Source organism: Chaetodon trifascialis, chromosome 12 (genome assembly GCF_039877785.1).
Source record: "Chaetodon trifascialis isolate fChaTrf1 chromosome 12, fChaTrf1.hap1, whole genome shotgun sequence".
NCBI lineage: Eukaryota > Metazoa > Chordata > Actinopteri > Chaetodontiformes > Chaetodontidae > Chaetodon > Chaetodon trifascialis.
The window spans coordinates 14835150-14859381 of NC_092067.1; the positions used below are offsets into that span (position 1 = coordinate 14835150).

Consider the following 24232-nt stretch of genomic DNA (forward strand, 5'->3'; position numbering starts at 1 on the left):
GAACGTGCGCTCATTAAGATTTAGCTACTGTTTAAACGTCATGTTACGAATACAACATATTTACATTTATGTTAAACGTTATTTATTTTTAAAGTGTATTCACTAATATTTTTATATTGTTTGTTGTTCTTATGTTTTTATTGTACTTATTTTATTTTTATTTTAGCCTATTAGATGTATGCATTAGTGTGTGTGTGTGTGTGTGTGTGTGTGTGTGTGTGTGTGTGTGTGTGTGTGTGTGTGTGTGTGTGTGTGTAAAACTCTTCACAAGAAATCGAACAGTCTATATCCTAAATATATAACATTCAAAAGGTGCAGGATTAATTCAAGCGTAAATCTCAGTGTGACTGTGTGAATAAAACATAACTGAACCCACATACTGTACCAGTGTACCTGATATGGAACTCAGTGATTAATTCAGACAGAAATCACATTATAAAGGTAGTGATTTATTTAATCAAGTAGCAGCCTGGTGGTACAGTTCAATTTTTTTAAAAAAAAAGGAATATATTACTTGGAGTGCCCAAGAGCATCAGTAGTCTAAGGTGTATTCTGTGTTCATATAAAATGGATTTTAATAATACTAAAATACGCTTGTCTTCATCCTCTTTTCATTCTTTTAAAACAAAATTACCCAGACATAATCAAAAATGCTAATTGTGAAGTTCCTGAGTTTAAAGTGAAATTGCTTGTTCTTCCTATATTCGCAGTTTTGCATACGTGTCGATATCTAAAGCTGGTCTTTCAGTCCAAAACGTGGGCTAACCTGACATCTCATGTGATAGTGTTGTGTTCACCTATTGATCCATTTGGCACTGAAATGACAACATTCATTACAAGGGATTGACACTAAACACTGAAAACACAAACACATCCATGTGACCTGGCCGGGCTGGGCAGAGTCCCCACAATCTCCCAAGAGTCCAGCTGAGGGTCGTATTTCTCAATGCTCTGCAGATAAGTCCCTTTCGAGTAGGAATACCCTCCTGTTACGTAGATACAACCATTTATTACCACAGCCCCACACTCCATCCTCCTCTCCTTCATCACAGATATCGGCCTCCATTCGTCTCTCTCTATGTTGTAGCAGTCTGCAATAGTCGTCTGTCCACCCACCAAATACAGCATGTTGTCCAGAGACACAGAACACAGCCCGTACTCTGAAAACAGAGGATTTCAAATGAGAGCACAGTATTCAGCATATTTTTCTTCCTGTCTCTTCTCATTTTTCACATACCTGGATGAGGACTTATTGTAATGATACTCCACTCATTGACATCTGGCCTGTAGACTTGGATTTTCTCATAGGTGCAGTTTCCTCTGTACCCGTAGTGACCTCCGCTCACATAGATTTTATCTGCCATTACACAGGCAGTGGCATTTCCTACACCTTCAAAGGACACAGAGGTTACTGGTATCATTTCATCAATCACTCATGTTAGACTTTAACCAGCACTGAATGATTTTTTGACCATTTGGCAGCAGCACAACAAGCTTTAAACACAACACTGACATATTATCACCTTATATTCACTCTTCTTTCAGTCCTGTTTTGCTCCACACAAACTCCTGAGAGAAATATCTGGCTATTTAGCCATAAAAAGCTCCACTTTGCTCACTAACTAGCTGTGTGTGTGTCTTTTGTTGCTGGGCTGGTAGAATACAGTGGGTTATTAGAGCTTTTCTTTCACTAAAAAACAGCTGCCTGTGTCTGGAAACAGTGAATGAACTAAAATGATATAGCTGTGGGCCATCAAATTAAAACAATGAGCTGAAAGACACTAAACTGCTCTGCAGATCTAAGGTGAACAGCAGCTAGGTGATAACTCGTCACTACGAGCAGCTGCTTTTATAGAAGTCGCCATATGATTCAGTGTTTTAGTTCAGTTTCACCTACTCACTTCCCTCTGCGGCTTTCAGCTACAGCTACGTTCAGGACATGATCCAGGTGTTATGACAACTGGTTGCCTCCATGACAACTAAGCAAACTCCATCCACTGAACTCAGACAGAAGACCATATGTAGACCGTGTGTTTATATCTTCTTGTCAAACAGCCATTGCCAAGTTAAAGAATGAGCCTTTAAGCCCGAGTTCTCTGTGCGTAGTGTTTACGATAATCTGCATGAACGCAACCGGACAACAGTGTTTGCAACCAAAGGTTCCAAAGCTGCTCAGGAGCTTTCAATCAAATCACATGATCTTCATCAGCTGATGGACGGGTAAGGATAAACTCTAAACTCAGCTTTCATGGTCAAGAAGTCCTTATAAATCTACAATGCCATGACAACATCTGCTGATAAACATCACGTGTGATGATTGAAAATTCCAGAGCAGCTATTGACCCTGAGCCTGTTTTCTCTTTCCTCTTCAGTTCAATCAATGCACATACATCACTTCATATTTTGCATACCTTGGATCATTTTGGCCACAGGGAACCATTTCTTTTTCAAAGGATCATAAAATTCTGTCTCTTGCTCCGGAGCCCCTCCTCTGTAGCCTCCGATGGCATAAATGCAGCCATGCAAAGCCACAGAGCAATGGTAGTATCTAGCTGTGATCATAGGACAACCCTCGGTCCATTCATCATAGTCACAGTTATAGACTGACACGGTGTCCAGAGCCTCGACAGTGTTTGTCCTGTAACCACCGGTCACATAGATATTTGCCCCAAGTAAACTGACGCTGTAGCTCTCTCTTGCATGGTCAGGCATGTCTTTTCCTTGCACCCAGGTGTTGCTGACAGGATCCCATATGTGAACCTCACAAAGAGGATGCCAGTAGTATCCACCAATGACATACATGCTGGAAGACATTTTTCTGCTTGCAGTCACCTGCTTGCCATTTGACCTTAGAGCCCGAATGATCAAAGATTTGAATTCCCCTTCACTGCGTGGTCTCCGTGCCTCTAAAGTAGCCTTGAAGTAAATCTCATCCATTTCCAGGTGGATGGAGTGCAGCATGTCTGCAGCGTGGTGAGCACGATTATCCAAGTCATGTGTTACCCATTTGGCCACGGCATCCACCAACACTTCGTCCCTCTGCACAGTGAGGTTCTGAGCAGCCAAAAGGGATCCCATCTTCTCATGATCCAGCTCCAGGAACTCCTCTTGCTGAACGAGCTCCGGGAACCTGCTCAGCATCACTCTGCGGGCCTCCCTCTCCAGGCCGGGACACAGATGTAGCTGAGCGAAGGCGTGCATCCCCAGGCAGTTGTCCACATCCAGGAGGCGGATGAGGAACTGCTCACAGGCTTGCTTCACAGACACGAACTGCAGGAGGTCCGCAGCCTCCAGCAGGCTCTGCACGTTGCTCTCGGTGATGCACACCTGGGCCGTGTACACATAATTCACCAGGGCACCCAGCACCCCGCAGTCGACCCCGCTCAGCTTGATGACGCTGTTGGACCTCTCCCGCATATCAGCCGTAAACATGACTTTGAAATAGGAGCTGCGGGCTGACAGCAGCGCCTTGTGGCAGTGAAACACCTGTCCGGACTCGCCACATTGTAGAGTCACGTCGGTAAACAAGCCACTGATGTAGAAACGCCTGAGAGCATCCAGGAGCTCCGCTGCATGGTCACCGTCACAGAAGTCATACGTGTAGATTTCAGCTTGCTTATGTGACATGGTATCTACAGGGAACACGTGAAAATATGTCCAGTTTCACTCCATACTGCACACAGAAGACGAGCAAAATCGTGTCACGTTCTCATTTCTAATTAATCACAGTATTACGCTGCAAATGTGCTTTTATTTACCAGTGAATTCACAAGCAGAAGGTTACAGGCAGCCAGAGAAACTACAGGCTCACCTCTCATCCCAGTCCCATGAGCGGCCCGTGCTGATCAACACCGTCCTCCCTTTGAACGCTCCTCTCCACAACACATGAACCCTCAATTTAGCTCCTACGGGACAGTCGCAGGCAGTCCTGTCCTATTTTGGTGTTTGTGCGCAGCGGCCATCCCCCTCCTCCTCCTCCTCCTCCTCCTCCTCCTCCTCCTCCCCCCTCCTGCAGCACGTCCCCACCAGCAGGTCCTTAACAGAACCAAGTCAACCATCGAGCGGAATCAACCCAACGCAGCTATTTTCCTCCCAGAGCCTAAATATAACCCTCCATCCGCACGGTCTCGTGATGCGCGCACGGACGGTGAAGCCATCAGGCGGAGGAGCATCAGTCAGAATACAAATGTCACGGAGGAGCGTCGCCTTCACTGCGGCACGACGAGGAGCCGCCGCGCCGCTCGCTCTTCATGTTTTCGGCCCCATTCTTGTCGTTGCCATGGCATTTTGAAGCCAGCTCCAGTGTGGCCAAGGCTTTGGCTAATCCTAACCAGGATTAACAACAGTGCACAATATTCATTCCTGCACAAGTTCTCAGATATGCAAAGAGCTGGCACGAACAGTCCTGAAATGCAGCACTGAAAACAAATGCGTACAATAATTACAATTACACCAATTTGTCATCTGGCAGACGCTTTTATCCAAAGCGACGTAGGCTACATATGAGACTTTCATACATCACAAGCAAGCTTCTAGACGGGAGAGAGCAACAAGAGTAAGTGTCCCTACGCAACTTTCTGGTCCAACTGGACATAGGCGCTATGAGACGGTGCTAAGGAATAATGCATAGAGTCAACAGAGAGGTCTTTTCTATTTGTTTGTTTGTTTGTTTGTTTGTTTGTTTGTTTGTTTGTTTGTTTGTAAAGAATGTGTTCAGTGAAGAGCCTGGTCTTGGGACTCTGCAGAACGAATGGAGTTTGGTAACTCGTTCCACCACCGGGGAACCACAGAAGAAAAGAGTCCACTTAGAGACTTTGGGCCTTCTGGAGGAAGCAGCACCAGGCGCCATTTCTGAGCAGAGCGTAGTGAGCGGGAGGGAGCATGAACCTGAATGAGGGAGTTCAGGCAGGTCAAATCGGTTTTGGTGGTAATTTTGTAGGCAGAGAGTGGGCATAGATTGTTTAGAGAGGCGGCTAGCAAAGAGCAGAGTGTGTCTGTCTGTTGCCTCATTCACAGGGAGTGAGGAGGAAACACTGTGAGGACGCATGGCTGCAGAGACCTCATCTGAGAGCTGAGCCGGTGTGAGGTTTCGTCTGAAGGAGACCATTGGCAGCGGAGCTCGAGGATGCTCTGGTAAGGATACAGAGAATTCAATAAAAAAAAAAGTGGTCTGATACATGTAGTGGGGTGACAGTCAGCTTAGCCGTGCAGCAGCTTCGCATCACGATTAAGTTGAGAGTATTGTCCGCTTTGTGTGTGGGAGCGGTGGCGGCCTGTTTGAGGTCAAAAGAGGACAACAGCGAAAGAAGAAAGAAGCTGACCGCATGGGGTTTGTTAAGGTGAATATTCATGTCACCCACGACAATCAGTGGGGTGCCATCTTCAGGAATGGCTGAGGGGAGCATGTCCAGTTCAACGGGCGAGTGCTCTGTGATACAATAACGACAATAACAAAGTCTGCTAACAGCCTAGCTCCTAGTGTGAGCCACAAATAACGTCAGAAAACACATACTGATCCATTGCCAACTCCTATCATCCACAACCTAGCGTGCTCTGCTGTTATTTAGATATTAATGTGATCAAATACTATAAACTAAAAATAAGAAAAATAACCAGAGTTGAAATGAAAACTGGACATTTTACACTAAATAGTCTTGCAAAGTAATGTATTGGACTGAAGTGAACTGTACAAATGTGAAAGTGTAACGCTCAATGAATAAAAGCAGCACCTTAAAATTGTTCTTACAGCGTTTTTAGTAAGTGTACTTTATTTTAAATTTCTTTAAAAAGGTCAAACAAAAAACAGAACAGCCCACAAAACCGTAACACTTCATTCACCTTTACCTCAACAAAGTGCATGTAAAGCATCTACACACTGGAAAGATATCAAAACGCCAGTTTTAAACTGCAAGTGTTCAACTTCAACAAGTTGTTAGTTGTAAATGCTAAAGACCAAGACGGATCAGTTATGTTAGACACTCCTGGAGAATGTTTAGATTTTCAGATAAGCCTTGCTGGCTGCTGTCACTTAAATGGAGAGCTGTGCTGCCTCCTTAACTAAAGGCTTCAAGGCACTGAGGTCTCGCAGGGGAGAGGACACCCCCACACAATACCACAGCTCCCCAGTGCGGTCTGCAGGAGCGCTGAAAGACTCGATCTCCACTCCCTCTGTGGCCAGCAGTCCTACACAGAGAACAATTGAAAGGAGAAAATCTGTGTCATTTTGAGGAGTCATAACTCAGTATCACCATTCATCTAAAAGGAAAGTCAAACTGGAATCACCGCCTGGTGGTCATATTCCTCCAACAAACAGTCAAGTTGCATTTTACAGCCACGTCTGTCCAGAGTCAAATATGTAGTGAAGACTTTGAAGGATTTTAATAAAACTTTTCAGTGTATTTTTTGGTCAAATGGAAGTTGTCACTATATTGACATGTATGAATCCACATGTCGTCTTCACTTAGAGACTATTTTTACAGAGCATAGAGGACTGATAGAGCTTCAAAGATGAAAGAAGCTGCAAGCTGTAACCTGTGCACGATTCACACACATCTTCAACCCGGCAGCACAGAAGATCTAAATGATCAGCACAGTTTGAAGGCGGACGCCCAAGATTAATGTCGGCAAATCAGTATCTGACCAAATGTGAAATATGGTCACAATCTCTGCTTCTGCTCCTGAATTATGGTGTCGAATAACGGCCAAGAAAGTGTTTCTGCAGAACATCGCGGTGTCACAGAGAAGTTGACCTTTGACCTTTGGAATATAAAATGTCACCACTTAATCATTTCACGCTCTGAGACAGTTGTGTGAAATTCTGTCATAATTAGCCAATGAATTCTTGAGTCACTTGTGAGGTCACGGTGACCTTTGACCTACAATATCTTATCTGTTTATCCTTCAGTCCAAATGAACCTTTGATTGTTTAAGAGAATAAGATTAAGAAATACTGAATTCATCCTGGTTTCTCCAGTAAAGTTCAGACGACTTTTAGGGTTCTGACATGTTTTCCACTCCACAGTTCCACACTTCTCCAGACACAGATTTCCAGACTTCTTAGCAGATTTTTCAGACAATATTTGACATCCAACTAGATGTTTATTATGTTTATTATTTGAAGTTTCTCACCGGCCACTGAGGATAGAAGCTGAGGATTCGTGGAGGCCTTGAAGAACAGCAGATTTCCAGTGAGAGAGACCGGCTGTCTGAACACACTGTCACTCAGCTCCAGCAGGACTGGCATGCCACCTTGAACTGCACCACTGGCTTTGTAGCTGCAGCCATTGGCCACGATCTCCACTTTACACACACCACTGGCAGAGCCGTCAGACGCACAGTGGGTCTGGTTTACCTGAGGAGTAGGGTCACATGTATGACAAGATTATCTTCTGGAAGACATACACCTGTTATCGTCATGTGGCAAAATGAGCTGATGCAGTACCGTGATTCCAGACTCCTTGGCGAGGCTCAGCACATTGATGAGGTTCGGGCAACAGCCAGGTTCATGATTCAGCAGTCCGACCAGCACTGATGAAGTCATGTAACCAGTGGAGGACTTCATGCAATCCCCTGGTTTGAGGAAAACAGCGCACAGCGTTAACTGCCACAAATAGCAGGTGAAACATTTTAAAGCATTCATTTGAGGAAAAAACATGACTGCAGAAAGTGCATCTTTGTTTTATAATTAACATTTTCATTTTTGTTCTAGAGCAGTGCAGCATGTCATAGAGCAGACACAGCACACAACATTTACACAAAACAGACCACCACCATCCCTGAACATAAATTAAACCCAGAAAGTGCATCTTAGTAATTGACTGCCTGGCTTCTATCCACTACAACGCCTATTTCACAATCATACCACCAGAGGGCGCAAACACCCACCGTTACAATATCATCTTCTTGTGACCTAACACCCCCTTCAGGTTCCTGGTTACACAACTGGTACAGACCAGTAGTTTTACCTTGAGTGGTGATTTGAACATGGCTGAACGGTTTCTTAGAAGTCGTGCATGACTGCAGCACAGCTCCAACAGCTTCTCCCAGTTTGATCAGCTGGTGAGACTCCTGGGAGAACGTGCTGGCCAACACCTGCGCATTCACCTGCAAAACGGAGAAGACGTGCAATGATGAGTGCTTTTATGAAATGAATGTGATCATCTGCCCTACCATCTATCGCCAACTCAACACTGATATGCCCTTATCATTTTAATGGAAGGCTAAGAGAACACTGAGCCACATTACAGCCATGATGGCCACTCCAACATGTCTTCATTGTCAGCCTCCATCCACCATCACCAGCTTTCATATCATGTCAAATGTGTCTTGTTGACTGACGGTGTTTCATACGTTTAATCATGATCATGGAGCCTTTTGTCTATTTTCAGACTTTGAGTTTGGAGGCAGAATTAAAGATGGAAATTAAACTCAGTCAACAAAGAGCAACGGATTTCCACATTTTTATATGTTTTCACTTTAAGTTCGTATTCTTGACCTTGGAAACAGCAGATGACTTAATAAAGGTCAATTTAGTGGTCGATGTTTTAATCATATTAAGCAGTCTTGGGAAGATAGTGTGATGTGATTGAGACTATTTTGTCAATGTTTCCAGGGTCAAGACTGAACTTTAAATCAAACTTAAGGGAAGCTCAGAAAAATGGAAATCTGCACAGCTACAGTGACATCTGGGATAACTCCTGATTATTAAGTGAAGCTTTGTCTCCCAGTGTGAGAGTCAGTGTGCCTCATGAGGTTCTGTTACACACCCTGAGGCATGTTTCCAATGCAAATGGCTCAGCTCAACTTGTTTTTTTTCTTTGTCAAAACTAAATATGAAACAGTGGGAGTGACAACACTGCAGACCACTGATTGGTCAGAGAGAATCGTCACTTGCACATCCTGCACACCAACTCTAAACTGCCACTGCAATTTCCTAATTCACAGAACACATGCTTTTTTAAAAAAATGCCAGTCTGCAAAACTGCACTGTGGTCAGCTGATGAAGTGCAGATGTTCCTCTGTTTGATTAAAGGATGTCAGAAGGGGGCACTAGCTGCAGTGGCAACCAACACTGAGAAAAATACCAGGTACAAACACCGAGTCAAGTCGAGTCTGGCTGAGCCGTGGCGTGCAGAGGAAATGCGGAATTTGATTTAGGATTTATGCTAAACTTAAAAGATTCCTGCTCATGAAGATCACTATATGTGTCAAAGGGAGGACTGATCAGTCAGTAGAAACAGCTGCATTATGTTCTCTGTGGCTTGTGTTTGGAGGTTATTTATTTTAAAAAAAGTCTACAAACGTACTGCTCCGATCAGCTTCTTGCCGTTAACCATGTCCACAATCTGTAGAGCGATGTCCTCCCCACAGCGAGCCTGGGCCTCCTTCGTGCTGGCTCCAAGGTGAGGACAGCTGATGACATTAGGGTGGTCGACCAATGAGCGGTTCTTCGGAGGCTCCTGCGGTCAGACACAAAGAAGTAGAGCACAGCATCTCTGTCATTAATATTAAAGAGATTAAAGACACAATATGATTTTCTAAAAACAAAAAGGCAGATTGTTTGTAGTCTTATTTATAGTCTTGCCTCGACAAAGACATCAAGCCCTGCTCCTCCGCACTGTCCGGACTCCAAAGCTCTGAGGAGAGCAGCCTCGTCGATGATACCTCCTCGCGCACAGTTCACAACCTTCACTCCTTTCTTGCATTTAGCAAAGGACTCATCATTCAGCAGACCTTGGGAAAAAAAAGAACTTATTATGAAATTCAACAATTTCTAAGTACAATTAATGACTATAATCAGGAGAGCGTCTGTAAAGCTCACCAACAGTAGAGGGAATAAGGGGAGTGTGGACAGTAATGTAGTCACACTGGGGCCAAAGTTGCTCCAGAGACATCTGCTCCACCCCCCAGCTGGCTGATACCTCAGGAGGAGTGATTGGATCATAGCCGATAGTCTAAGAAGAGCAAGAACGGTTAAACAAACTCACCCTGTCATGTTTGTTTGGTCTAACCACTGAAGTGCAGTTAAACCACTGAGAAATGCGACCCCACGGTCTTGTCTTTGATCGTCTCGTCACCTACCCTCATGCCAAATGACTGCATTCTGGAGGCGACTTCCTTTCCTATTCTTCCAAGTCCAACTATTCCAAGAACCTTGCCGTACAGCTCTGCACCCATGAACTGTAAAGTTAGAAAACAAAACAATGAGCCCGTCTCGGAAATCCAAACCTGCACAGATCCAAGGGTCACATCTGATTAGTGATGACTGGCTGAACAATGGAGCCGACCATGCAGCAATAAACGCTTTGTGTGCCCACTGCAAACACAGGCGATCAAACAGCACGCGGCGGCGAACTGAAATCCCCGCTCACCTTTTTGCGATCCCAGTTGCCTTGTTTCATCGACATCGCGGCTTGAGGCACATTTCTGAAAAAACAATGGCGCGGCAACGACACATTTACAAGGCTTCAAAGAAAAGGGGGGAACATGTTGAGAATTGCTCACGAAAACAGGACTCGTCTTGCCTTGAGAGGCTCATCAGCAGGGCACATGTCAGCTCAGCGGCACTGATCGTGTTGCCGCTTGGCGTGCTGGAGTAAACAACGCACAGTTAATGGGCGGTACATAAAAGTGAAACCGCATATGGTGCACAGACTGGAGACTCACTTCATGACAATAACACCCTTTTTGGTAGCAGCGTCAACATCCACGTTGTCCACACCAGTCCCGGCTCTCCCAACGATTTTCAGATTGACGGCAGCATTGATCACATCAGCTGTTACCTTCGTGGCAGATCGAACCACGAGGCCGTCGTAGTCCTAGGAGGGAGAGAGAGTTATACGCTTGATCTCATGCTCTTTTCGATCAAAAGCCCTGTGGCCCCAAACCTTCAGGGGTCCCTAAGCCCAACAGATTTACTGTGTGTCAATTTTTTTGTGTCATTTTGATCAATTCAAAGCTGTCAATCGAAGCCTGATGCAGAATAAACAAGCAGAGTGAGACCACCGGAAAAGGAGGGTCTCGGTCCTCTTCCAGGTGGACTGCTGCGGTGTGAAAACATACAGACCGACATGAAGACGTGTGTCAGAGCAGATACGTTATTTGAGCAGAAATTCAACAGCTGATCGACAGCTGATCATGAACTGTCCACTGTGTTAGTGATGAGTGGCCTTAATGTTTATCCAAGGTCACTTTGTAACCATGGTAACGGGCATGCGCATCAGCTCCACAGTCTGATTTTTCGCTCATGTCATCAGAAAGTGACAGAGAGATAAACCAGAGGTGTGTTTAGCTTTTGTCCTACTGTGCATTTTAGAAGTTCCCCAATGAAATAGTGAAACGTAGCAACAACGCAGTAACGATCCTCTGGAGTTATTGTAGTACAAAATGTCCATTTTTGCCCCATTTCCTGTCTGTGTATTATTATTCATTAAAGCCTGGACGAGGTCTAACAATGACTAATAATGCTCAAAGCTGTACTTTATGTACAGTGTGTCAGTGGTTAAAAATGGAGCCTCAGCCTACTTTTGGGCCTAACAATGAGTTGGTCCAATTCAGGCTGCAACTAATGATTAGTCTGATTATTTTATCAATTAATCAATGATTTGTTTGGTCTATAAATGGTGAAAGATATTGATGAGTGTGTCCTAAAGCTGAGATGATGAGCAAATGTCTCGTTTCATCCACAATCCAGAAATATTTTGTTCACTGTCAGAGACGCGTGAAGAAACCAGAAAATATTCAGAGAATTTTGACTTTTTTCCTTAAACCCATTGATTATCAAAATAGTTTGACAAGTAACCAAATACTTGCTGCAGCTCATAGTCCAACCCTGACTACTACAAACGCCTCAATCCATTCAGCCTTAATGAGAACACCTCCGCTGCATAGTCTCTGATCTGACTAATCTTATTGTGCAAAGGCAAATATTTGTCTCTGTCACATGCACAGCCCCTGCAGGAAGCTGACAGACAGCATGAGGGGAACCATTCTGGGTCCCAATGCGATTCTGGAGAGGATTTCAGGGTCAGTGTCCGGGGGTCCTGCAGTATTTAGGGGTCACAGACTGAGACTTCTTCACAGAATGTGGGTGAACAGCAGCAAACTGAAGGATGAGTTGCATCAGCCTCCAGAGGGGCGGTACTAGCCGAACTACCCGGTCTGAGGGCTCAGCCTGGCAGAGGACGTGTCCGGCTGCTGAGGGTCCTCTGCACCTCACATCGAAGAGCACACACACACACGCGCGCGCGCGCGCGCACGCACACCCACACCTGACATTTAACTTGGTTTGAAAAGAAAAAAAATAGCACACATATGCTGCTTTTAAATTTCTGTCTAAAGACAGACAAGGCGGCCTTTTCACACGATGCTAACTACAGCGACTCAACTTTTAACGCGACCGTTAAACGGTTGCGTAGCAAAGAGAAAAAAAACGACTCCGGGTGCACGTGAAACAATTATGTAATACAAAGAGCCAACCTCACCTTAATTTCCGCCATTAACTCATCCTTCTTCATGTTCTGTTTTTCCGTGACTCGGATGCCATTTTCCTCCAGAATCGTCTTGCACCGGGGGTCCACACTTTCACTGATTAACACACTCTTGATGGAGATGGGGGCCATCTTAGCGGGATTTCTCTCCGGGATGCTAGCTGGTGGGCAACTGGTGTTGACTGGCTAATGCCTTCGTGAAGTGATGGAAACGGGAAGTTTTTTTTTTCCCTCTGTTGGTTTTGAATGGTTATCTCGGATTTAAGACAGCCCCCTTTAAAATAAACCCGCCTCTAGTGCGTCTCCTGTTCTGACGTAACGTAAAGGCGGCCATCCCTTCACGAGAGACCGGTTCAGACAACTCACACACACACACACACACACACACACACACACACACACACACACACACACACACACACACACACACATTCTATATAACTTACTATAACAGTGTCGTCGTCTTCTTGTTCTTCTTCTTCCTGTTATTATTAGTAGTAGTAGTATTATCATTATTTTACCGATGTATTAATATGTAAGCATGGTGGAATGTTACTAAATAGGACACATTTACTCAAGTACTTCAGTACTTCATTGCATGGCACTTTCTACTTCAGAAATGTTGTACTTCGCACTATGTTAGTACTATATGTTTAAATGCAGTGGAATGAAAGTATAAAGAAGCATAAAATGGAAATACTCCAGCACCTATGACAAACAAAAGATAACCTTTTTAGGATAATTGTACAGTTGGATACTGTACATAGATAATGTTATGGTGATAGGAGAGATTTGATCATCAATACTCACAACTTGTGGGTCTATATGAAGCTATTGAAAGCTAAGTGTTTTTGTTGAATTGACTTTAATCTCTCCAGAAATATCAAACTCATTCATGTCTCCCTTCCTTTAACAGTAGGCCAGGTCAGGCAAGTCCAATTATTCTTAATTTAACACACACTGTTCATCACCTGACTCAGGCTGCGCATGTCAACCTCCTTATCTTTGTGTCAGCTCAGTGATAAGACATGTTTGTCACACTGGTACCATTATTTCTGCTTTTAACATTAGATTTGAAAACGCTGCATGCCATTTGTTTGTATGCAGAATCCTGACGACGTGTCTGTCAGTCAGCTATGATGGGCTGTTTCCCCTCCTCTGTTATCCTGATCAGGAGTGAAACAGGAAGGACAAATAAGTAATAATGTACAGGTGTTCTGTCATTCTGCTGTAAAAGCAAGCCCTCTGATCATATGAATCCACTGGATTAACATGCAAAAGAACTCAATGTTCCTCCCACTTTCTGTGCAATGTGTACACATTTTCTATGACACAACCAGGCTCTAAGTTCAATCATAAAGGTAAAAGTATTTGATGCGCATGAAGATATAGTCCCAAAATCAAGTCATTATTCTGAATCTTAAGGACTTCATGTCAGCTGATACTTTAGTTTCTTTTATTTGACAAAGTGGGAATGGAGCTTTCAGGGACCCCTTCTGGGGCCAAATGCATAGTCTCTCTGAGAAACTGTCTTTTTCTTTTTCTTTTTCTTTTTTTTTCTCTCCAGTTTGGCTTTCCATTGCCTCCCTCTGAGCAATAGGATCCTTTAGCGGATCTTTCAAATAAAATTGTACTTATAGACACCAACAACAACTCAACACATGTGAGTTTAATTACAAATTAAAGGAATCACCTGCTTGTGATCCAATTATTCCTTAAAACCTTTAATAGGATACTTTGTAGGTGTTTTGTTTGGCATAAGATTGATTATGTTAACTTTTTTATGAAATTTTGTTTGGTTTCACAGCAAACCAAAGAAATACTTGTAAAAAGTATTTTTAAATTTCAATACTTTTCTGGAGGAAATTAGCATTATTTGAAAAAGAGACATGGTGTGAAGCATTTTTGTCCAGGTCTGCATACAGGTGGCAGTTCATAGAAAATTGACGCGGTGTTTGAGTCACACACACGAATAACCTGAGTGTCCCACAGCGCCACCTGTCTTCGAGCGGAGGAAAGGCTTCCGATTGGTTCAAGCGTTGCCTGGATACAGCACAACAAACGCGGACGCTGACGCCGCTGCATGTAAGCTGCAGGAGGTTCAAGTAAAACAGTAAAAGTTTCCGTGTCACCTGTTTTGTTTGGCAGTAGTATTTGTTTCTTTAATTACCGGCTAATTCATCAAATACAAATGTCATCGCTGGTTCAGCACGGCCGACGGAGAGGCTCCAGTAAGAGAGGTGAGAGCTAAAGCCACAGAGTTTGAGGTTACAATAAGCTAACGTTAGCTGTTATGGCTAATAGACAGTTTGTAAATAGTTAGCTAACATAAGGCGTCGATGGTAACAGCAGTATTGAAATCCTGCCAAGTCAAACGTTATTCAAATGTCAAGCCTAACAGCAAACCTCCAAGTTAGCCACTTTCAAAAGAAAACAAATTACTGTGCAAAGGTAGATTTGGCAAGCAGGATCTTACAGTAACTTACAGTATTACTTTTGCATTTATTTATATTTCTAACATGCAGGGCCACAGCCAAGATTTTAGATTTCAGTTAGTCCAAATCCCCCAGTGCAACCTCACCCCATGACCCCATGAAAAAGAGATTTCAGAAATACATAATCCTTTCTCATTTATCCTCTCTAATATACCATATTCTAGTGTTTGTCTTACAGGAGGTCTTCTTAGGGTAATTCTCTCCTTTTTAAAAAAAATAGTGTCTTCAGAAGAGGAAGACAGCTGGACTGTCCAGCCACCAGATCTTCGGCAAGTCACTGTCTTATCCAAGGCCGAATGGCTGAGGATTCGAGATGTATTGAACGGGGTTAATAAAGACCAGGACAGTTTGAGAGAGGCGGCGAAACAGAGAGAGGCCCTGCATCGGCAGTCAGAAGAGGTGGTGAAACTGTGGTCCAACACTTTTGCTGTAAGTTGCCAGTACAGGGATCTTGTCAGACTTTATTTGCTTGAATTTATTTAGATGTGCTTGTGAGGTCACAAAAAGAACAATATACTGCAGTAAGAGCAAAGCCTAACACAGTGTATGTTTACATTTATCAAAGGGCCAAAGGCAAAAAACGCTAGAGGCGAAGAGGATTCAGGAGGAGATTGAGGAGGAGAAAAGGAAACTGACTGATAAAGAAGAGGCCGAATATCAGGAGCAGAAGCGGAAAGAGGCCATTGAAAAAGCCAAGACTCAGCTGTTTTATCAAACCGACCGTGTTAGAGGATTACATGTTGGTATCACTTGAGAGTTTTTGTGTCACTTGTGTGTGTTGGGCCATACGTTGATGTTTTGGGACCGTGGTTGATTGTTACTACTTGAACAGAGTGCACTCATGCTGACAGAGGTGATGAAGGAGAGGGAGGCTCAGATGGAACTGAAGCAAAGAATCAAGAGCGCCTCAAAAGACGTGGACAGAGACTTCCTGGACACGGTGAAAACCAGAGAGGATGAAGCCTTGAAACAGGAGCAGGAGAAAGCGCTTCAGGAAAAGCTTGAGAGGCAGGCTGTTGCAGAGGACGTGAAACACCAGTAAGTCTCACATCCGACCCATGAACCAGTTTTAAAGATGTTTGCAGATGCACCAATTGACAGGATCTTCACAGAAATGAATTACAACTCATTAGCATCCTCAATCCATCTCCATCCCACATGGTAACAGATAACTGCTGGTAGCTGGTTAACTAAGCTATAAGAACTAAAACTCATTTCAACCCTACAATAAAAAATAATAGTGCAGCTCAACTGTTCCTGGTCAAATAAGAAATTTGAGACGAGAATATGATTCCTTTTCTTCAGGATCAAGAAAAATGAGCTGGTGAGAGAGCAAAAGAAGATTGAGGACAAGATGGATGCAGAGGAAACCCAACGTCTTCAAGAGCTCTATCAGCGGGAGCAAAGGGAGGAGGAGGAAAGACGAGCAAAGCAGAAGAGAAACCTTATGCAGGATCACCTGGTCTGGTCTCAGCAGCACATTCAGTGTTTGTATCTTTTTTTATGTACAGTATGTTTACTGTTGTGTACTCTGTTTACAGGAACATCTCGCCAATAGGGAACTCATAAGAGCATTAGATATGCAAAGACAGGAGGCTGAAGAGGAGCAAAGGAAACTTTTTCTCTCTGCAAAACAAAAAATGATGAAGTTACAGAAAGACAGAGAAGCAGAATTGCAAAGGTAAGACCCAGCAGCACAATAAGCAAAAAAAAAAACCACAGAGCCCACTGTGTGGACATCTCAGGCACACACTGACAATGAAATCTGAGGTTACGGAGATCATTTCTAGTTGTTTAATTCTTCAGAGAGGCCCAGATGTGCAGAGAGAAGATCATGAACGAACTAACAGTCACACAGCAGGAGCAAACTGTCAGCGAGGAGCAGAGGAGCGCAAAGGCTATCGCTGAGCAGGAAGCAAAACGGGCACAACAGCAGCAGGACGAGGAGGAGAAGAGGACCACAATGCTGAAGGCGATCATTGCACACGGAGAAGTTATGGTAACACAAGTTCAGCTGCTGCATCTGAATGACTGCAAAATACAAAGTTACTGACAAGTCTTGTTGGTCATTTATGGGGGGTCAACCTGTGGGCTCAACCAATGTTAATCCAGCTGCAGCTAACGTTTGTCACACCTGTAACACAAACTGTGTTTCTCCAGAGACAAGAAAAGGAGCAGAGGGACAAGACAGCAAAACAGAAAGAGCGAGACACACTTCAGGCCAAGAGAGAGGCGGACAGGATATTTTCAGAGAAACAACAACTTAAGGATCAGCAGACTAAAGAACATAGAAGAAAATTACAAGACTTCAACGCAACACAAATGGTGATGTTGAAACTGTCTCTGCCACATCATTACAAAAATGTTTGGTGGATCTTATGAATCTTGTACTATAAGAATATCTAATTGTCATTTATGTCATCCGTCAAATACAGGCTGAGAAAAGTGCCAGGCAACAGCACCTGAGAAGGGAGCAGCTTGAGTTTGATAAGAAGAACGCAGAACTCATTGCTGAAGAGGAACTCCAGTTTCAGCAGTATTCACAGCAGGTCATCGACGCGGCGGTGGAGGCCAAGCGAAACGTGTTTGCACTCTGCAAAGCTGCGAGGCAGGGGGATGGAGCAGGCTTTGGCCTCGCAGCTACTGGAGTCAGACCACGTTACCTTGTTCAGGACCGTACCGATGCTCAGATGCCCAAATACGTCTCTGCTGTCACCCAGAACATCAAAGAGCTTAATGAGGCTGTAGATATTCAAGACTCAAAGATGAGGCTTGGGTTTACATGGTAATGCTGTGGGTCTGTCCCAGCTGCCACATTCGGTTGTTCCCCTAAATTCACCCTCTTTGAATACACTGAACATAGACGGCTGTGCCCTAAGTCACTCCCTCCTCTGTGTACAACACACTCATTAGTTTGCTCTATAGGGAATAGTTCATTGGGATTTTGGACATACAGGTAGTGCTGCAGGAATTTCATATTTAAAATAAAAAAAACAGTAAATACATGTGAGATAAAACTGTCCACTGGGGCGTCCAGGTTGTCTGGGTGTTAATAGCAATGACCTGAACCTCAGCAATCTCAGTCCATGTGCAGCCAGGGACCCGTCGTCTCACTCTGTCCCTCCATGCCAGACTTTTTTGTCCCACTGATGAATTTCTTATGAAGCACATAATTTTCACTCGTATTGTACACTGTGTATTAAAAACGTTTGCTGGGATGTTCTCTTGCAGTAATGTGTGCATTTTCTGAGTGTTATAGTCTGAATGCTCAACAGTTTATTATAAACGTCTAATATTTCACACATCGTGCAGAGTGACTAGTGGTCAGCATCATGAGAACATCACAGTGAGAGCTTTACAGAGGTACTGCTGAAATGAGTCACAACAAAATGTTCTGTAAATACTGTCCTCCTGCAGCTGATCGGACCTGACACTGGATGGAAACATCGCACCAGCTCAGTGTAAATTTCCTCTTATCGCTGTTGATTACTGTAATTTTGGATGCCAGTAACGCTCAGTCCTCCAACAGATAGACGTGACAGCATTTACAGGATATTAAAAGAACAGATTAAAATCAAAGTTAAGCCTTTTAATTCATTCGAAACAGCAAGCGAGGTCTCAAAACCAACTTGCACAAGACAATTTAAAAATCCATTTTAAACAAATGGATTTGATGGACTTACAGCATGATGTTAACATTTTTCCATTCAAAGAAAACAAACCAGAGGTATCTCAAAACCAGTTAACAAATAAGATTACAGTGAAAAAAGCCACAGATCATCCAACAGTGGCAGGGATACGCATGCAAGAAATGATGAGTGTCCTCTTTCAAACTGACTGCTGCCTTAAAAATAACTTCACAGGTAAACATCAGACATTTGGAGACCTCATCCTCGACAGCAACCAAATTAAATAACATCAAATCAGAATTCTGGAGAAAAAGTCCAGGGGGAAAAAGACACCGAAAGGATCTCTGTTACAGTAAAATCTGGAATCTGCTTTTTACAGTCTGGTGTTGTAACTACAGTAAAGGCAAAATTTATGAAAAAATGCACTTTTTTTTTTTTTTAAATGGCCACGGTCATGTAGAATTAAAAGAAAAGCTGGTACTTTTACTTGCTGCCTGTACAGTACACATGGTGGGTGAGTTGCTTTTTGTGTCACAAATCCTTTCCTCTCACCTGGCAGTGCAGATTCAGCCACCCATCAACAGCGTAATGCACCGACTGGGGGACAAATCCACGACTTCATTCAGCGCCAAAGTGAAGCCCACAGCTCAGCCAAAGCAACTTTTTCTCAGCTTCTGTTGCAGTTTTTTTTATCAGTGTATCGTTTCTTAACAGTTTGGGAAATTCACTTTTGCAGACGTCTGAATCACGTTAGCTTCGGCTGAACACTGGAGCTGTTTTTTGGCACTGAATGAGGAACGTGACTTCCAACAAATCCCACTCTGGATGGACAGCTGGTGTTGCATACTACATGTATAAAATCAAGACTTCAAAATTCCCCAATCTATTCCTTCAGGATATCAGTCGCTGTCAGAGCTTGAGCTAGAGCTCGATTTATTCCTCTTGCTGTCGTTGCGGTCTTTGCCTCTTGTGCTATCTGGTCTTGGTTTGGCCGGGCTTCGTCTGTCTTTGGATCTGGAGGTACTATTCGCTCCACTCCGTCTGGAATCTGGGCTCTTTTGCCTCTTCCTTCTCTCTTCTCTATCGCTCTCAGAGCTGCTGCTATGTCTTCTCTTTTGGTTGGCGTCTTCTCTGTCTCTGTCCTTTCTATGAGAGGACCGATCTTTGCTGTGGTCTCTCTTACTACTCTTGCTTCTGGAGCGCCTGCTTCTGTGCGAGTCTCTGGGCTTGTTTCTGTCTGGACTTCTTGTTCGACGTTCCTTATCCCTGGATGATCCTCGCCTCTTCTCCCTCTCACTGTTGTGTCGCCTTTCCTGACTCCTGCTGCGCTCTCTGCCTCTCTCTCTGTCTTTGTCTCGTTTTTCTTCCTTGTCTTTTGATACTTGAGGTCCACTCCTGTCCCTGTTCCTGCTCCTGCTTCTAGACCGGTGGCCATCTTTAGTCATTCTTTCCTTGCTTTGTGACTTTGTCCTAGTTTTCTCACCATCTTTTCCTTTGTGGTCCTCTTTCTGCTTCTTATCAGACTCACGACCTTTATTTCTATCTCTGTTGTGATCAGATTCGGACTCCTTTTCTTTCTTACTAGCATTTCGGTCTCTGCTCCTCGAGCGACCTCTTCTGTCATCACTTCTGCGCTTGTGAGCCTTCTCTCTGCTTTTTGACCTCCTACTCTTTTCTCTGCTTTTACTGCGGCTCTGAGATTTATCCCTTCTCTTTGCCTTGTGTTTGCTTTCCTTCTCATCCTTCTCAACAGTGTCGTCTTCTTTGCTTTTGGATCTATGTGACCGAGATTTCTTTTCTTTCTTCCCCTCAGCTGTGGGTTCGTGCATCGTGCTGGAGGTCCGTCTCTCTCTTCTTGGAGCTTTAGCAGCCTCATCCTTGGCATCATTCATGTCACCTCTGTTAAAAAATTACAATAAAATAAAGAAGTTCAGTGTAAACATCACTTACAGAGCACAAAACTGACATTACGCAACATTATGAACCAACATTAAACATTCAATAATGTTCTAAGCTAATACATCTGTCAGACACACTACTCAAATTTTCAGAGCGTCAGGCAGCATGGTGTAAGAACTAGTTCTAGCCAGGCCGACTACAAACTCTTTAATAAGTCAAAGTGAGGTTATCTTACTTATCACCCTTAATCCAGCGCTCTCCAGTGACTGCCCTCATCCTCTGACGGTGCATCTCCTGGCGCCAGTGAGGAGGGGTTTCACTGCGGCGAAAACGATCTCTGGACCTTGAACGAGAGCGCGACGGAGTTCGATACCACTGGATGGGAGAAACAATAAACAACTTACTGACCTGAGCACTGGTCAAGACAGAAATCTTACACAAATCTCATAAGACATAATATGAAAAGTGGACAAGACTCTCGTTGCAGTGCACCTACCCTCGGACCCCTGCCTTTTATCTTCCTCCCAGATCGGGTCATCACCAGTCTTCTGTGATATGTTGACTGAGAAACATATGTTGAGGCAGCACTAGGGAAAGGGAAAAAAAGGCATGAAAATGAGCACACATTGTTGGGATATCTGTCATATCAGCTGTTTGTCAGGCAGACCAACCTCTCTCTGGGCCGTTGCTCCTTATCTCGCTGATCCTTTTCAGCCTCCTCTTTTGACTTCTGTGCCGCCTGCGGGCTCCTCCTCATGAGGAATCGATTCTCTGGGACAGGTGGAATTTCTTCAGGGCGTACAGTAGATGTAACCAAGTCTTCTTGTTCCTTCTCTTCAACGCTTTCAGCCTGTGGCCTAGAAAAGCATAACAGCTCAGAATAAAGGCACTATGTACTGTTTACAGTGCAGACAGTGAAAGTGTGAAAGTAAAATAGGTACTTTTTCTTGTCCTTCTTCTTCCGTTTCTTCTTGAGCTTTTTCGCCTTCTTTTTCTTCTTCTTGGACTCTTTCTCTGACTCTTCAGAATCAGAGGAGGACTCCGATGAGCTCTCAGAGTTGCTAGAGCTGCTGCTGGAGCTGGAAGAGGCTCGCTCTCTCTTTTTTTCATCTTTCTTTGCTGCAAGGATTAAAGAGTCTGTTACATGCATCGCTATATAAAGTGTAAAAACCGCAAGTGGCAGGAAAATCACAGGATGAAGTTCGAAACTTAATTTGAAAAACAAACCTTTCGATTTTGGGACGAGCTCTCCACAGTTCAAAACTTTCACATCAGCGTACGGTCTGCTATTAGGATCGGTTTTCTGGTTCTCCATGGTTTGAACAACCTCTTGGCCAGAAATCACATGACCGAAAACCACATGGACACTGAGAAAATACAGTGGTGTTTAGCTTTAAGTATAGCTATGATGCTCTAAGTCAAGCAAAACATATGGTGTACATTATGCAGTCAGAATCAATCAGAAGAATCAATCAAAATTTCAGATACGATCAAGTAGCACTTACCCATCCAGATGTGGCGAGGGTTTCGTTGTTCTGTAGTGTTACAGCAGGTCATTCAAGGAAAACAAAAAAGGCATACAGTTATTTGCACAGTTACAGAATGATTTAATAATGCATCAAATCTGAAATAAATGGAAACAGACAAAGTGCTTACATGAAAAACTGTGATCCATTTGTATCTTTGCCCCTATTGGCCATTGACAGCAGGTACTCCTTGTTGTGTTTAATGGCAAAACTTTCATCTGGGGGAAAAGGATAAGATTGTACTGCCATCTTGAAGCCAACGTCGGTGTGGATAACAACTGACAGCTCTGACTGTGGCTTCTTTACCTTCAAAAAAGCCTCCATAGATGGATTCGCCTCCTCTTCCATTTCCTACAATGTCAGAGAGCAAATAAAACATGAGCAAGGGGGCTGCTATAAAAGATTTATGGTGTTGTGAAGCTTTTGTTGACTGCTGGTTATGCATATGAGTTGGTTGGTGCTTTCATTCTCAGATGCAGAGAGACTTTGAGCACATTAAATGGGTGTATTTGGACATATTTTTAGCTAAGTACACTATTCAGCCTTTATTAACTCACCTTCGCTGAAGTCTCCTCCTTGAATCATGAAGTCTTTCACGATTCGATGGAACAGGCATCCTTTGTAGTGCAGAGGCTTCTGCGTTCCTTTGCCGATGCCTTTCTCACCTGCATGAAACCACAGCACCTATCAACATTAACACTGTGCCATGATGTAAAAGGTTTTCTGGCATATTCTTGTGGAGAAAAGACATTACTCACCTGTGCAAAGGCATCTGAAGTTTTCACAAGTTTTGGGACAGATGTCTGAAAACAGTTCCACTACAACTCTGCCGACTGTGAGGCAAGAGCATGGACACTGTTAGTTTTATTTGTCGGGATGAAAAACTACATTCAGCTGTCAGTTCATTAGGCACATCTATCTGAAATAAATGCAGTCTAGAGAGGTGAAGTGTTGAATGAACTCATGTTGTAGTTTGAGGTGCATTTTAGCTAAAACAAACTCAGCACTGAGTGAATGGTTCGGCAAGTGACCTGGAAATCTTTCTTACCGAGCACATTACTGATTCCAATATCCAGGAAGCACCGAGCGCGCTGAACCTTGATCCCCATGATCACCTCTACTGACCAAACACCTGAAGACGAGAGACACAGATGATACAAAGATAAATGACACTTTAGAGATTAATAACATACTTGGATGTCAATTATCAGGCGGAAGTAGCTACTACATTCTGCACAGCCGCTGGGTCGGACCAGGGGAATGATTTCTTTAAATGGTACTGATGGTTTAATGTGTTACGGAACACATCATGAAGGTGTTGACTGCAAATCTTTCATGATTACTTGCAAGATATCAGATTAAGACGTTGAACGTTACTGACTCAGTTTGCGATGGGCCGGCGTGCAGCATTTTACGGCAGCCAATGCTCGCCTGTTGTTGACCCGTACGGTAACGTTAGCTAATTAGCAACGCGTTTAAAGTCTCACTTGATCTATGGAGATGAATGCGAGGATAGATTTGTGTGTAACAATCACAAACGTCCACGCTCACACACTCACTAATCTGGTCTCTAACGATGTGGTTTCACGTAACGTGAGACTCACGGGCAAGCATAATATCTATCGAGCGTTAGGCCTGGCGTTAGCATTAGCAAGTCAATCTAGCCTCAGCCAGACAACATACAGACGGCTTCTTCTGCACAATTTCGACATATTAATTGCATACATGTCGGCAAGACCTAATTAATACGAAATCACATTACCTGGAATCCTTATGAGATCACTCCATACAGCGAGTAGCTCTCACAAACGACGAAAATTAGATTCCATTCAGTGTTGAGCCGACTATTTTCTAAAGATGGCGCGGCAAGGACGTCAGTGTATTTGGAGAACTGTGCGCCAGTCAACGCAGCGGGGCGCGCGGCTGGAGCGAGGAGAGTTTAACTACGCCCTGAAATCCGACTGTCAGGTACTCGTCTACATCATTAACGTACATCCACGTGATGATTCAGTTTATTTCCAATCCGGTGGTGAAATGGGATTAATTCAATTTTGTTTCACAGGAAATAGTTGTTAGATTTCTTAATTAAATATTCATTCAGATGCTTTGACTAAGCAAATTGATGGGAAGATTAAAAAACATTTCCCCCCTGTTATTCTGTGACGGCTTGTATGTTTAAAGGTATTTTGTGAACT

At 43.7% G+C, this 24232-nt stretch overlaps 4 protein-coding genes across 5 annotated transcripts; 1 reads left to right on the forward strand and 3 right to left on the reverse strand.

Moving 5' to 3' along the window:
* Positions 1-429: 429 nt before the first annotated feature.
* klhl23 (kelch-like family member 23) lies at positions 430-4301 on the reverse strand. Of its 2 annotated transcripts, none has more exons than XM_070975904.1 (4): positions 3812-4301; positions 2412-3632; positions 1238-1390; positions 430-1160 (listed from the first exon to the last, which is right to left on the reverse strand). In XM_070975904.1, the coding sequence occupies exons 1-4, from the start codon at positions 3816-3818 to the stop codon at positions 850-852; spliced, it is 1692 nt and encodes a 563-aa protein (XP_070832005.1). In that variant the 5' UTR covers positions 3819-4301; the 3' UTR covers positions 430-849. The 2 variants fall into 2 exon arrangements, with proteins under 2 accessions (XP_070832005.1, XP_070832006.1); XM_070975905.1 differs by having other exon boundaries at positions 2412-3673; positions 3812-3920.
* Positions 4302-5651: 1350 nt separating this feature from the next.
* On the reverse strand, positions 5652-12719 carry phgdh (phosphoglycerate dehydrogenase). The gene is made up of 12 exons (XM_070975717.1): positions 12483-12719; positions 10666-10817; positions 10524-10589; positions 10371-10425; positions 10081-10179; positions 9821-9953; positions 9584-9732; positions 9306-9458; positions 7965-8103; positions 7442-7569; positions 7129-7351; positions 5652-6183 (listed from the first exon to the last, which is right to left on the reverse strand). Exons 1-12 carry the CDS (start codon positions 12618-12620, stop codon positions 6029-6031), a joined length of 1590 nt encoding a protein of 529 aa, XP_070831818.1. The 5' UTR covers positions 12621-12719; the 3' UTR covers positions 5652-6028.
* A 1945-nt stretch (positions 12720-14664) lies between these two features.
* On the forward strand, positions 14665-17831 carry cfap210 (cilia and flagella associated protein 210). The gene is made up of 9 exons (XM_070975625.1): positions 14665-14728; positions 15204-15412; positions 15549-15722; positions 15816-16021; positions 16289-16445; positions 16525-16664; positions 16790-16982; positions 17144-17308; positions 17419-17831. Exons 1-9 carry the CDS (start codon positions 14680-14682, stop codon positions 17770-17772), a joined length of 1647 nt encoding a protein of 548 aa, XP_070831726.1. The 5' UTR covers positions 14665-14679; the 3' UTR covers positions 17773-17831.
* A 406-nt stretch (positions 17832-18237) lies between these two features.
* Positions 18238-23932, reverse strand: ppig (peptidylprolyl isomerase G (cyclophilin G)). The gene is made up of 13 exons (XM_070975624.1): positions 23800-23932; positions 23086-23169; positions 22796-22870; positions 22595-22702; positions 22344-22388; positions 22168-22255; positions 22017-22046; positions 21739-21878; positions 21453-21630; positions 21183-21368; positions 21008-21098; positions 20747-20886; positions 18238-20511 (listed from the first exon to the last, which is right to left on the reverse strand). Exons 2-13 carry the CDS (start codon positions 23144-23146, stop codon positions 19512-19514), a joined length of 2142 nt encoding a protein of 713 aa, XP_070831725.1. The 5' UTR covers positions 23147-23169; positions 23800-23932; the 3' UTR covers positions 18238-19511.
* Positions 23933-24232: the final 300 nt, after the last annotated feature.

Excerpts from the sequence above, each read along its gene's own strand:
- klhl23 (XM_070975904.1), bottom strand. Across the intron at positions 1,391-2,411 it reads TGTGGCCAAAATGATCCAAG|GTGTAGGAAATGCCACTGCC; the intron begins GTATGCAAAATA and ends TGTCCTTTGAAG. Across the intron at positions 1,161-1,237 it reads TACAATAAGTCCTCATCCAG|AGTACGGGCTGTGTTCTGTG; the intron begins GTATGTGAAAAA and ends CTCTGTTTTCAG.
- phgdh (XM_070975717.1), bottom strand. The coding sequence starts at position 12,620 with ATGGCCCCCATCTCCATCAAGAGTGTGTTAATCAGTGAAAGTGTGGAC. Across the intron at positions 8,104-9,305 it reads GCAAGAAGCTGATCGGAGCA|GTGAATGCGCAGGTGTTGGC; the intron begins GTACGTTTGTAG and ends TCCGTTTTGCAG. Across the intron at positions 7,352-7,441 it reads CCAAGGAGTCTGGAATCACG|GTAAACCAGACCCACTGTGC; the intron begins GTACTGCATCAG and ends CCTACTCCTCAG.
- cfap210 (XM_070975625.1), top strand. The coding sequence starts at position 14,680 with ATGTCATCGCTGGTTCAGCACGGCCGACGGAGAGGCTCCAGTAAGAGA. Across the intron at positions 16,022-16,288 it reads GCAGAGGACGTGAAACACCA|GATCAAGAAAAATGAGCTGG; the intron begins GTAAGTCTCACA and ends CCTTTTCTTCAG. Across the intron at positions 17,309-17,418 it reads ACTTCAACGCAACACAAATG|GCTGAGAAAAGTGCCAGGCA; the intron begins GTGATGTTGAAA and ends CGTCAAATACAG.
- ppig (XM_070975624.1), bottom strand. The coding sequence starts at position 23,146 with ATGGGGATCAAGGTTCAGCGCGCTCGGTGCTTCCTGGATATTGGAATC. Across the intron at positions 22,389-22,594 it reads AGGAGGAGACTTCAGCGAAG|GAAATGGAAGAGGAGGCGAA; the intron begins GTGAGTTAATAA and ends CTGACATTGTAG. Across the intron at positions 20,887-21,007 it reads TAAAAGGCAGGGGTCCGAGG|TGGTATCGAACTCCGTCGCG; the intron begins GTAGGTGCACTG and ends TCTCCCATCCAG.